The following is a 13830-nucleotide window of genomic DNA, read 5'->3' on the forward strand; positions in this document are numbered from 1 at the left end:
ATGTTAAAATGATAACAATTAAGTTAATCAACAAAAAAAATATTAGGTAAATTACACTTATGACCACTGAACTTTGTACATTTTCACGGTAAGACCACTAAAGTTTAACTAACGCATCAAAATAACTATTAACAATTTCAAAATTGAAATGTTCAAGAAATAAAATTATTTAGAACGGCATACCATTAAACACTTTTTCTTCTTTCCAAAATAACCATTTCTAGAGCTTTCTCTCTCTAAAAATACACTTTCTCTCTCCTAACCAAACAACACATAAATGATCTCAAAACGAAAAATTTTCAAGAATTAAAGTTCCTTATAAAATCATTAACTCTTCAAATTTTTTATTTTGAGGCCGTCAACGGTCGTTTTGAGGTGTTGAGCAAGCACCGGCGTTAAAAAATTCAAAGTTCAGTGGCCACAATGTTAAAATGAATACAGTTCAATGGCCATGGGTGTAATTTACCCCATTTCTATACTTGCACACAGGGCCGTTCCTGACCTATTGGAGGCCCGGGGCGAGATGATAAAATTTGGGTCCGTTCATATATACATTTTAATTTTTTTTAATACAAGTTAGAAGTTAGATGAAAAAGAAATAGCCGGATATTCCAACTAGGTTGGTGCACCCTAACGAAATTTCCAATACATCTAAGTCTGAATTTTATTAAAACGTAAAGAATGAGAATAAAAAGTTAAGAATACAATCCCAAGAGGGACTAACAAAACCGAAATTGCTCTAAACAATTAAAGTTATACATTCTTAAATTTTAACCATTTAATCGTTAATCAGCTATCGCAACGTTAACTTTCTTCGAAAAATTGATCAAACACTAACAAAATCAAAAAAGCAAAACTAACAAAATCAAAACACAAACTAGAATATAGATTATACCAGAATACTAACCAACCAAACTATATTAATAGAAAAGAAACTAACAAACCTTAAATTTTTTACCATTAAATTTTTCATTAAACATAGAGCCAAGTTAAAGAAACAAAGTATAGTATGATTTTGTACCTTAATTTAAAAAAATTAGACAAAAATTCATAAATGGTCCCAATTTAGAATGAACTTCTATCTAAATTTTCCTATATTTTAGTTATACTTTTATTGGTTTTTTTTTAAAAAAAGCTTTCAAATAAATGGTCCCAATTTAGAATGAACTTCTATCTAAATTTTCCTATATTTTAGTTATAATTTTATGGTTTTTTTTTTATGTAAAAAGCCTTCAAATAAATGGTGCCAATTTAGAATGAACTTCTACCTAAATTTTCCTATATTTTAGTTAACATTTTATGGTTTTTTTATGTAAAAAACCTTCAAATAAATGGTCCAATGGATCCAAATTAAAGCACAATGTCAGAACTGAAACACTTGCTCCGGATATGGTGGGAAAAAAAACTGATTTTTTTATAAACAATGGACCCCCTATGATGATGGGCCCTGGGCTACTGCCCCAGAAATCAACCTCAGGGCCGGTCCTACTTGCACAAAGAAACCATATTTGTAAGTACAAACACAACATAATAATAAGAGTGTGACAATCTTATAAACTTTAACATATACCTATGTCCATGAAGATTAATACATGTCCAACGTATTAAAAGGTTGTTTCTTTTTTGTTCACAAAGAAGCAACCAGATGGACCATGATCAGGTAAAAGAGCTAACGTTACTGGACATTCAATACCTTCTTTGACGGACAAGTTTCCTGTATGGAGAGTGATATCTGTTTTGACACGGCCAGGACACACACAATTTATTTTAAATTTTGAAAATCTCTTCGCTTGGATCCGTGTAAGAGCATTCAAAGCTGCTTTTGATAATGCATAAGAAGACATGAGAGTAGGCCAACCTTTGGTTTTTAGTGAACCTGGACATTCTTTGAAATCTTTTAGAAACTGGACTAGAACCTCATCAATTTTCTCTTCAGAAAGCTTTTCAGTATTACTTAATATCTCTTTAGCCCATTCATTAGATACATTCTGAAACAAGACATAAAGAATGTTATAAGCTAAAAAGCACAAATGTATATAGTTGGACTGAGTGACCCCAAATTCAGTTTCTTATATCTTATGTGGAAATTTAATCAAGGCTCGTTTATTTATTAGAAAAATATTAGGTAAGAAGAAAATTTGTTGGAGAATAAAATATTTTCTAGTGTTTTGCTTTTACACAGAAAGACATGAAGAAATAGTGGGCATTGTTTTTAAAAGGGTAAACAGAAATGAAGTAGAGTTCCGAAAAGTTTAGAAAAATATTTTACTTCACTTTTTTCGTATATTTTTCTATTAACTAAAGAAATAGTGGACATTGTTTTTAGAAGGGTAAACAGAAATGAAGTAGAGTTTCGAAAAGTTTAAAAATATATTTTACTTCACTTTTTTTCATATATTTTTCTATTAACTAACCTAAAACTTTCTATTGATTTATTTTCTTAAGCGAACAAACTTTGAAACCGGTAGAGAAATAGTGATCAAGATGCTAAAACATTATTAATTGGTTTGATTGGTTACTGGCTGATTCACCAAATTTGACCTATTGTTAAATTATGTCAAACTAAGTAAATAGTTATTCTTGTTATCTTTAATATATTTTAAGGAATACTATTTATACGTTAGGAGTATAGGATATATTTTGTGCAGTTTAAAATTTATGAATTGAGGTGTAAATTTTTTAAATTAAAATATACAATTTTATTTTATTTGTGATATATAGAAAATAGTGACATGTTGAAAATTAAATTTGATAATATAATTTAGTTATAATTTTATGTTTAGTTTATAACTAATTATGAAGAAAATTCAAAACTTAACACGTCTTCTCCCATTTTTCTTTTCTTTTTTTAAATAAGAGTCAACTTTGATCCATCCTAAAGTTACTGACGGAATTGTAATTTGGGTAAACTGCAGTTACTACCATTTTTTAAAGGGAAAATTACAAAACTAGGTCAAATGGAAGGCCCATTTACATATTTAACCTATTTACTCAACTTATTACATATCTAGACTCATTTTGTGTGACTTTCCAAAAATACCCCCAATATTTACGCGCGGCTCGCCCCATCCCGTCTGACTTCGCATATTCCATACTATGCGAAGTCTGCGAAGTAAATGTTTGGGTTTGCTTGATGAATTTAGTTCGCATATGCGAAGCCTGGATGTGTTTTGAAGCTAATTCGCGAAGTAGTATATAACAAAAAAGGGCAAACAACAACGGATTATAACATTCAAATCATAACATTATCAAAATTTATAAAAAGATTGCCACAATAACAACATTCAAATCATAACATTATCAAAATTTACAACAAGATTGCCACAATAACTAATCTGGTACCAATTTTGAAACGAAGATTACTCATCCGCTTTAAAATTGGCACCGGATTAAGTTAGGTCCACTTTGAAGATTGGCACCATAGGATGGACGTGTCCCATGGTGCACCCCGAGATTGACACAATCTCTCCTAACGAATCATTTCAGGAGTGAATGTGTCAATCTTGGGGAAGTTCATCCCTATACAGGAAGGAAAATCATCTTCCCTGCAGCCCAGTACGCCGCCTTCCAGAAAGGGATGTTACGTATTCAACCATCTACAGAAAAAATTAACCGTGTTAGTTATGAAAAAGGACGATTTTGGATTCGCGAAATGAAAATTAGCGAAGCATGCGAATGTAAATGTGCATGGGAAGAGGTGATTTTACTTCGCATAACGATTCTTTCGCGAAGTCTGCGAGGTCTGAAATGTGACTATCTACGTCGCATATCGATGCTTTCGCGAAGTCTGCGAGGTCTGAAACGTAAGGATCTATTCGCAGACTTCGCGAACTAATAGATTCGCGAGGTAGATTCATACGTTTCAGACTCTTTCTCTTCGCAGAACGTCGCGAATTCATCGATTCGCGAAGTAGATCATCAAGTTTCAGGTTCGTTCTCTTCGCAGATCTCCGCGAATTCATCGACTACGCGAAGTGAATTCATGGAAAACGCAGGAAAAACAGCAGATACTTACATTTTTCGCTCCTAACAGTATGATAAATTGGGAAGAACGACGGAAATAACGTAGAATAACCATTTCTGGAATGGTAACAAGAAGAAAGAAACCAATTAACGAACAGGAAGATGAAGAACCATGGCTTCGTTTTCTAGGGTGAGGAAGTTGCAGAATCAAGAGATGAAAAGAGAACTTCATTGTGATTTGGAAACATGGTGCAGATTTCATGCAATTTAAAGGCAAATAGGAAGATCAAAAGTCTTCAAATCATTAATGGAGGAGCCAAACCGTTTTCGCGCACCAAGGAGAACAGGGGAGAGAAACCGATAGAGTGAGGGGAAGTGGGAAGGGTGGGGGTATTACGGGAAAGTCACACAAAATGAGTCTAGATATGTAATAGGTTGAGTAAATGGGTTAAATATGTAAATAGACCTTCCATTTGACCTAGTTTTGTAATTTTCCCTTTTTTTTTAAAAAAGTCATTCAACTTTATTTTTTTTCAAGAAATTTATTATTATTTTTCTTTTATTTACCATTCCAATTAATTTATGCATAAAAAGTCACTTAAATAGTGATTGGCAACCATGCTCAAAAAAAACTTTCGCCAAGTTGCAAACATGTATGTCAAGTAACAACTAAACTTTTTAGGTCAAATACATCACCAGTTCTCTGAATTTGTTCAAAATGGTAGATTGGCTCTCTTAACTTTACAAGTGTCTCACCAGCTCCATAAACATTCTTATTTCATATCATCAGCTCCCTAAACTTATCCATAAATGTAGATTAACTCCCTGAATTTTACAAGTGTCTCATCAACTCTCTAAACGTGTTTATTCTGTAACAACTAAATACAAAAACCATAATACTAACTCTCGATCCTCACTCATTCAATCTCTCAAACCTGCAATACTCTTATAATAGGTTAAAAGGTAGGAGAAGCGAAAAAATTAACTCTCGAAAAGATGAAGACATATTTTTAGAATTTAGGTTTAACGAGTTTTTGTATTTAGTTGTTACAGAATGAGCAAGTTTAAGGAGTTGGTGAGACACTTATAACGTTCAGGGAGGTAATCTACTTTTATAGACAAGTTTAGTGAGCTGGTGATACGAAATAAGCAAGTTTAGTAAGCTTGTGAGACACTTACAAAATTGAAAAAATATATATTAATTATCACTTGGCAGTTTTAAAAAATTGAATTAAGTATATAACAAATATAAATTTGTATTCCTTAATCAGCCAAATATCATTTCATGTATAAAAGTCAATTATGACTGTTATGCACTATTCATGCATTTTTTTCAGTTTAAAATGGATGGAGTGATTTTATTGAAATAAAATGAAAAATTCAATTACTTTATTTAAATAAAATGAAAATTAATGACTTTTTGAAACTATCTCCAAACTTCAATAGTTTATTGATGCAATTAACTTGTTGTATTTATACCCTCGTCATAAAAATCTTTGCTCAATTTTACCATTTCTCATTGAATTCCGTCCTAGTTTCTGTCAATATGTTTTCAGAAAAGGTAAAATCGAACTAGATTTTCTACCATCAATATAAAATTAAGCTAACATTTCTATTATAACCTAAAATTAGAATGTTGTATACAATAAGAATAAAATTGAACTTTCACAATAAATTTAGGGACAAATTAGATCTTGCCCCTGTTTGGTAAAGAGCGTTTCGGGATAAAAAGAGCGGTTTTGACCAACTTTAAAGGTTTGACCACTAAAACCGCTAATTGGAGTGTTTGGTGGAGAGAGGTTTGGGAGAGAGTTTTGGGATGAAAACGCTAATTTAGAAAAAGCTCTTAAAATGAGCTTTTTCAATTAGCGTTTTGTAATATTAAAATTAATAGACTTCTTTAACCCTAATAGATAGACTCCATCTTCTCCTGCGCCAAAATTAATGCCCTTATTCGTCTTTTTGCACAAACCGCTATTATCAATCAGCTAATTTTTACCAAACAGGACTACACAAACAGCTAATCAAATCAGCTAATGTAATCAGCTAACAACTAACAGCTAATTCCCAAACAGGGCCCTTACCCTTTTGAAAAAAATGTGAAAATCATAATTGAAATTTAAATTTCAAATGGGATAAGGTACCAAAATAGGTCTAAGGTTTTTGAAAAAGTATCAATTTAGGCTCAACGTTCAAAATAGCACCAATATAGGTTTCACGTTTACAACATAATGTCGATTTAGGCTTAACGTTTACAATATAGCATCAATTTAGGCCTCACGTATAAAATAGCACAAATATAGGCTTAACGTTTACAAAATATATCCAATTTAAGTTAAACGTCACAATTAAATTAACCATATTATATTCTTTTCATATTAACTTTATATGTTATCTTTTTTATTTAGTTCTATTTTCTTATTTATTATAATACAATTAATTAGTATTTTTGCTCATTAAAACTTTATATTTGTTTTTCATCAATCATTCCATGACTCATGTAATATATGCAAACTAAAAGTAATTGAATATCCACAATATTTCGAACACTAGTTAAAATAATATTGATATATGTCAGTGTTCGAAATATTGTGGATGTTCAATTACTTTTAGTTTGTATATATTACATGAGCATGAAAAACAAATATAAAATCTTATTGGGCAAGAATACTAATTAATTGTATTCTAATAAATAAGAATGTAGAACTAAATAAAAAGATAACACATAAGTTAGTAGAGAAAGAATATAATATGATTAATTTAATTATGACGTTTAGCTTAAATCGTATATATTTTGTAAACGTTAAGCTTAAATTCATATTATTTTGTAAACGTTAAGCCTATATTGTTGCTATTTTGTACGTGTGGCCTAAATTGATGCTATATTATAAACGTTAATCCTAAATTGATATTATGTTGTCAACGTTAAGCCTAAATTGGTGCTATTTTGAATGTTGAACCTAAATTGGGACTTTCCAAAAACCTTAAACCTATTTTGATACCTTATCCCATTTCAAATCAAACTGAGTCTAACCTCCCAAATATCCCAAATATTGAGCCCTATGAGATTTAGCTGGTGGGAGGATGAAGGAAGGAGAGGATATCCTCCCCTCCTGCCATATGAAACAGATACTTATAAGTTTTGCCATATAAAACAGATATTTATAGGTTTTGTTCGGTTAGAAGAAAATATTGGACAGAAAGATAATTATGCACTTTTGAGAAAAGATGCTTATAAGTTTTGCCATATGAAACAGATAGGTTTTGTTCGGTTAGAAGAAAGTATTGGACAAAAGATAATTATGCACTTTTGGGAGTGTATTTGGACATAGAAACATACTTCTTTCCAACCAAACACACTCTCACTCCAAGCCGAGTATATCGTTCAATCCCAAATTCTAAAATACGGCAATCGAGTTCTAAAACTCACAAACATGTATCTTATGAGAGTTCTGAATAGACATCCTATTTGAAACTAACTACCAAGAAGAATATATTATTTGTGCGGATCCTACAACACCTTTTAAAAATAGTGTGGGTCCCACTTATATTCAAACGATGCTCACAAATAGTGTATTCTGTTAGTTTCAAGTAGAATGCCTATTAGAACTCCCGTACCATAGCATAATTGCTCGTGCAAAAGAAAGAGGGTTAAGAGTTACCTCCAGCTTGCCCATAACGGACGAAACATTGACAATCCTAGGTGAATCAGATAACTGGAGCAGAGGAATAAGTGCTTCATTCATCCTCTTAGCGCCATAATAGTTTATTTTCACACACTCATCACCTAACTCGTATGTTTGACTCATTATTTCACTCCAATTGATTTCCTGCATCAACGAAATAAAATCATCACGTTCATATGCATAGAAAAATAAAATTCTTAATGAATAAAAATCCTACTTTCAGCAGTCATGCTATATATAACGTAAACAATCTATACTTGGTCAATTAGTAACTAATTTTGATGCTTAATCAGCCACAAATCAAATTTTAACCTTGTTTATTTTACATAAGCTTAATCAGCCTCATCAAATATGTTCAGTGTTGTTTTCTATCAGTAGGAACATTAATAGAAACTTACTTTGCTCGGATCAGAAGTTCTTAATGCCTCAGCATCAATATTAACTCCAGAAACTCCTGCATTGTTTACCTGCACAGAAACACAATCTTGCTTTCAACATCTGATTGATTACAGATACTCTCAAAAAACGATTATTTGAAATTTGCTTCCTTCAAAAACTGAGAATCTCATAAAACTGATTGAGAAGTAACAATTAACTTTGGAAGAGAGATATATCATCAGTTAAATTTAATAAAATCAACTACAAATATCATAAGAACAGCCAATTCTCCCCTGAGGAACGAAATCGCATAATGCAGCAATTTTGATTAATTAACTAATTAGTTTATGTATAAAGAAACACACCAATCAAAAGCTCAGATCTAGATAACGAGTACAAAGATATCAAGCTTTCCAAATTGAGTTGCGATGAACTATGAAGTTAATTGTTGAAAATCAAAGTTCATATATCAAGCCAATTCAAATTTCTCTTTAAATCCATTAATCAAACAGGATATACTCATGAATTTTATATGCAAAAATTAAGTGAAATTAGATTAATCATACCAATATATCAAGCTTTCCGTACTGAGATTTGATGAAATCAGCAAGCTCAGCGACACTGGCAGAATCGGCGACATCAAGTTGATGAAAAACGAGATAATCGGAGAGACCGGAATCACTGAGTTTTTTAATAGCTTCGAGGCCTCTCTTCTCATCTCTGGCCGTTAAAATCACGACAATTCCTTTTGAAGCAAGCTCCTCACAAATTCCAAATCCGATCCCCTTGTTTGCTCCTGTCACCACAGCATATCTGAAATTCTCATAAATCATGAGTAAGAAGCAGCATAAAAGATAGAGAAGATTAATTTAATTTCCATATGATTGAAGAAGAATTACCTCTTGTTATCTTCTGCCATTGATGATTTAAAAGTAGAAGATGAAAATGAAACAAGATTTTCTAAGTTAAAAGTTTCTCGATACTTCTGTAAGCTTCTTCGTAAGCTACAAAGATGAATAGAACTGAAGAAGATAACAAATAGAGAAGGAACGAGAGCGAGAGAGATGACAAATGAATTTGAAAGATGAAATGGGAGCCATTGCAGAATTTGAGGCTCGCGAGTCGCGACAAATCAACCTGTTTTCAATTTCAACTGCTTCATTTGTATAATATTTAACGTTACGAATATGTTTTGTTTTTTATTGTTATTTGCTGATATGATGGGATCTTGTTGGGCTTGAGATTGAGATGATTGACATGTGCTTTCACATTTCCCGAAATGGAAAATTTAGATGAAAATACCGTTTTTAAAAACTCAATACATAGGAACTTTTTAAATTTTTCCATAATAGCCATGGGTCGGGTCCGATCGGATTCGGACAAAATCTATCAGGATTTTATGTACAAGTATTTAGTCCAAGTCAAGTTAATCCCACTATAAATTTAGGCGGGTTTGGATCGGACTGGATTCGGGTTTAAAAATCAAATTCGAAATACAGTCCATACAAACTCACCTAGATATATATACATAATTTTTAATTATAATAAATAAAATTTATATTTAAAAGTAAATATTTATTATATAAATCAATTAGTTAATATTAATAGGTGGACCGAGCTGGGTCGTCCCGTGCTCTTTTAATCAATCCTAAGCATGTCCAAAAAATAGGCGGGCTTTAGCGGGACTGGGCCGGTCTGGGCCTAAGTTTAATTTATATGTCCAAGTCCAGTCCAAGGGATACGGAGCTGGATGGACCGGGCAGGTACTCCGACCCGTGGACAGGTCTATCCATAATAGCAAATTGGCTTCTTGAATTTTGTTAGACTCTCACCAGCTCTCTAAACTTGTTTATTTCGTACCGTCAGCTTCCTAAACTTGTTCATAAAAGTAGACAAGCTCCCTACACTCTGCAACTGTCTCACCAGCTTCCTGGACTTGTTTATTCCGTAACAACTAAATACAAAAACCATAATACTAACTCTCTATCCTCATCCATCCGATCTCTCAAACCTGCAACACCAACTCTTATAATAGGTTGAAAGGTAGGAGAAAAGAAAAAAAATTACCTCTCGAATAGATGAATCTGTATTTTTAGAATTTAGCTTATTATGGTTTTTGTATTTAGTTGTTATGGAATAAGCAAGTATAGGAAGTTGGTGAAACACTTGCAAAGTTCAGGGAGCTAATATACTTTTATGGACAAATTTAAAGAACTGGTGATACGAAATAATAAAGTTTAGAAGGCTGGTGAAATATTAACAAAGTTTAGGGAATCAATATACTTTTGTGGACAAGTTCAGGAAACTAGTAATGTATTAGGTCTTTTAAAAATTATTTACAATACTGTCAAATCATTATTTGAAATATATCAACCAAGAGAATCACAGTTTTTAATATATTTTCAGGATTAGGAATTATAAATTAAGAGCATAAAATATATTTTTTAGAGTTAGAATTTATGAATTAAGGTTTAAAATTTATAAATTAGAATATAAAAATATTGAGAAAGAAAATGGGATCAATTTTGGGCCAATATTGCTCTTAAGGTACCATCGAGATAAAATTGTAAAACTGAGTGTGTTTGTGAGCTTTTGAGTCAAGTTTTACCTAGTGATGAATACAGGATTGTTCGGTTGGAAGGACCGAATTTACACGTAGTGTGTAAAAAAAAATTGCTAAATCGGTGTCTATAGAAAAAATTCAGATTTAGAGAGGGTTTAATAGGCTAAAGAAATTAGAAATTTAGGTTTAAGAAGGGCCTAACATGCCAAAGAAAATCAAAATTTGGATTTAATAATGACCTAACATGCCCCAAAAAAATTAGAAATTTAGATTTAGAGATGACCTAAACAGACCATGAAAATTAAAATTTTGGATTTAGAGAGAACCTAACAGGTTTCAGACCAAATTTGGGTGCTAATTCAGCATCCGGTCTAAATTTCTTGGAAACAGGAGAGCCGGACACCACAACATCTCAAATTTTATGGAGACAGTGGGGCTGAAACTATTCGTGATCATGGTACTTCAGGCGGCCGGAGGGGCTCGCGCCTCCCAGGCCCCTGTCTCCGCCCCTGGTTTTACCTATTCAATCTTAGCTCGTTTATAAATTGAGCCGAATATGGTTCAATTTTTGTCAAGTCGCTCATGAGTAGTTCAATTTATTTACATCCTGATAAGCAGTTTGACTCATTTACAACCTATAAATAGACAAATAAAAGCGTACACTTGACGGTTCTATGACCCTACCTTACGGTAGGACATTTAGGAATTATCATATATATTGTCTCTTTAGGAATTTTTATCTGCACCATATTAGTGTAATATTTGGATCTTTTGACATTCGGATCTGAGAGCATCTCCAACCCTCATCAAATGAGGGTTGGAGATGTCAACCACCACCAAATTTCTATGACAAAATGGCATAGAATTCCAAAATCAACCAAAAATGGTTGATTTTGGTTTCCACCAAAATTTATTTTGGTGGAAATAAATATTTTAATATATATATATATATATATATATTATTTTAATTCAAATTATGTTTCATAGATTATTTAATTTAGATAAATATTTTTTAAATATTTTTTCTTTTTATATTTTATAATTAAATATATTATTAATTATTTAAAATTAAATAACATTATTTTCTTATTTTTTAATTAATTTTTTATTATAGATTATTGATGATAATAATAATATATGTAAAAAATAATAAAATATTAATAAAAATGTTATGTAAAATGGAATAAAGTGGAGAATATTATTTTTAGTGTAATAAATGGTGTAATGGGTGGGAGAAAAAATAAGATTTGATGTTTAGAAAATAGAAAATGGAGATAAAGATAACGTAATGGATTGGAGATGGCCTGATAAATAACTTGACTCATTTACAGGCTATAAGTAGACAAATAAGGTATCTCATACTTTGAGGGGCTCCATGGCCCAACCTTACCGTATGACATTCAGGAATTAATGCTTTAATAGGAGTTATCATATGTATATTGTCTCTTTGGGTTAGACTATACTTATTTTGTTTTTGATAAAGTAAGTCTTATTTTGTTTTTTTTCATCATTGGATGATAATGAACTCTGATAAAATAAGCTCATCCAATAGTAAAAAAACGAAATAAAATTTACTTTGTCAAAAACAAAGTAAACATAGAAAGCATCTTTTTAGGAATCTTTATCTCCTGCCAAACTTAAAAAAAAAAAGGGTGTGTGATGTAATTGCTCTTATTAGTGTAATATTTAAATCCTTTGACATTCGGATTGGACCATTCAACACAATCCGTTTACAGGTTCAATGGATAATTCTATTAAGTGAATTTGAGAGTAGCTTCACAACCCTTACTGGTGAAGGGTAAATTTTGAATCTGCAAAATATATAGTTTTTAAAAAATGAGTTTGTATGTAATTTTTTTTTCTTTTTACATAAATATCATAATTAATTATAAAATTACAACTATTTAAAAAAAAAAAACTATAAAATTACAATTAAATCATATTATCAAACATAATTCTCAATATGCCACTAATTTGTATATATAACAAATAAAATATGTATTTACACCCAATTAAAAGATCCTAAACCACAATTCCCTTAATTTATAAACTCTAATCCTTAAATATATATATATATTTTTTGGTAGGAAAGGAAAGAAAACAAACACAAAACAACCTAACCCGGGATCAGCCTGGGAAAACTGACTCCCACCATGTCATCCAAGAAAAGAGACGAAATGAACTCCGGATGAGAAGAAAAGGTTGACAGCCCCAACATCCTGGCATGACCTTCAGCTGCGAGACGGTCCGCCACCCGATTTTGCTCCCTATAAATATGGATGAAGCTAAAAGAATCAAAGGAAGAACATAACCTTTTAATCCCTTTGATTAGATTTTGGCTATTTAAGCAGATAGCGTTATTGTCTCAGATCATTCTGACAGCTTCAAGGTTGTCAGACTCCACAAGAAGATTCTTTACCCCCATATTTTTCGCTAGCCTAAGGCCAGACAAAACCCCCCAAAGTTCTGCAAAATAGGAAGAACCCATGCCCAAATTCTGAGAGAAACCAGAAACCCAACCTCCCCCATTATCTCTTAGAACCCCTCCAGCAGCAATTCTTCCATCCTTTAGACAAGAGCCATCAGTGTTTAATTTTATCACGCGTTCGCTAGGCCTACACCAACCTAAAAGATGGACCTCTTTTCTCTGAATAGACCTAGCTAAGGAATCCTCTTTGAAGCCTTCCACAAAAGTGCAAATCTTTTTGGAAAAGAAGTCAAGAACATTAGGAATAATGACCGTATCTCCTCCAAAAATCTCCTCATTTCTCCATTTCCAAATCTGATGACAGACAACCACAAATAAGAGAACACCGTGCTTTAGATCAGCCAATAGCTTCCCACTAACACCATCCACAAACCAGTCAAGGTCAGAATGGGAAAAGAAAGAAGATAGCACCTTTATAGGGATAACTTTTTTCCACACCTCTTTACTCCTCTCACAGTCTTTGAGAGCATGGCACAAGGTCTCTTCATTCCCTCTGCATCTACTACACGCTCCAGACTCCACCAAATGTCTTCTTTTTCTATCAGAGTTTGTAAGCAATCTATTTTTAGCACCTAGACACAGGAAGCTCCTAACACGGTAAGGCACATCTAAGGCCCAAATCGTCTTCCACAACCCAAGGTCTGAAGAAGCCAAACTTTGATTGAAAGCCTCAAAAGCAGATTTGCAAGAAAAAGCCCCGTTGTTTGTTAAAGACCAACAGTAACTATCCTTGTCTTCCTCCTTGCTAATAA

The 13830-nt window shown here is 32.2% G+C and overlaps 1 protein-coding gene across 1 annotated transcript; it reads right to left on the minus strand.

Moving 5' to 3' along the window:
- Positions 1–1172: 1172 nt before the first annotated feature.
- Positions 1173–9174, minus strand: LOC136220788 ((+)-neomenthol dehydrogenase-like). Its single transcript, XM_066008598.1, has 5 exons — positions 8927–9174; positions 8594–8840; positions 8048–8116; positions 7626–7793; positions 1173–1988 (listed from the first exon to the last, which is right to left on the minus strand). Exons 1-5 carry the CDS (start codon positions 8944–8946, stop codon positions 1605–1607), a joined length of 888 nt encoding a protein of 295 aa, XP_065864670.1. The 5' UTR covers positions 8947–9174; the 3' UTR covers positions 1173–1604.
- Positions 9175–13830: the final 4656 nt, after the last annotated feature.

This window comes from Euphorbia lathyris, chromosome 2, assembly GCF_963576675.1.
Source record: "Euphorbia lathyris chromosome 2, ddEupLath1.1, whole genome shotgun sequence".
Classification (NCBI taxonomy): domain Eukaryota; kingdom Viridiplantae; phylum Streptophyta; class Magnoliopsida; order Malpighiales; family Euphorbiaceae; genus Euphorbia; species Euphorbia lathyris.

What these genes read in the sequence shown, in the direction of transcription:
- LOC136220788 (XM_066008598.1), bottom strand. Translation starts at nt 8,946, where the DNA reads ATGGCAGAAGATAACAAGAG. An exon ending in ATGGCAGAAGATAACAAGAG is followed by an intron (nt 8,841 to 8,926) that starts GTAATTCTTCTT and finishes TGAGAATTTCAG; the next exon opens with ATATGCTGTGGTGACAGGAG. An exon ending in CCGTTATGGGCAAGCTGGAG is followed by an intron (nt 1,989 to 7,625) that starts GTAACTCTTAAC and finishes GTCTTGTTTCAG; the next exon opens with AATGTATCTAATGAATGGGC.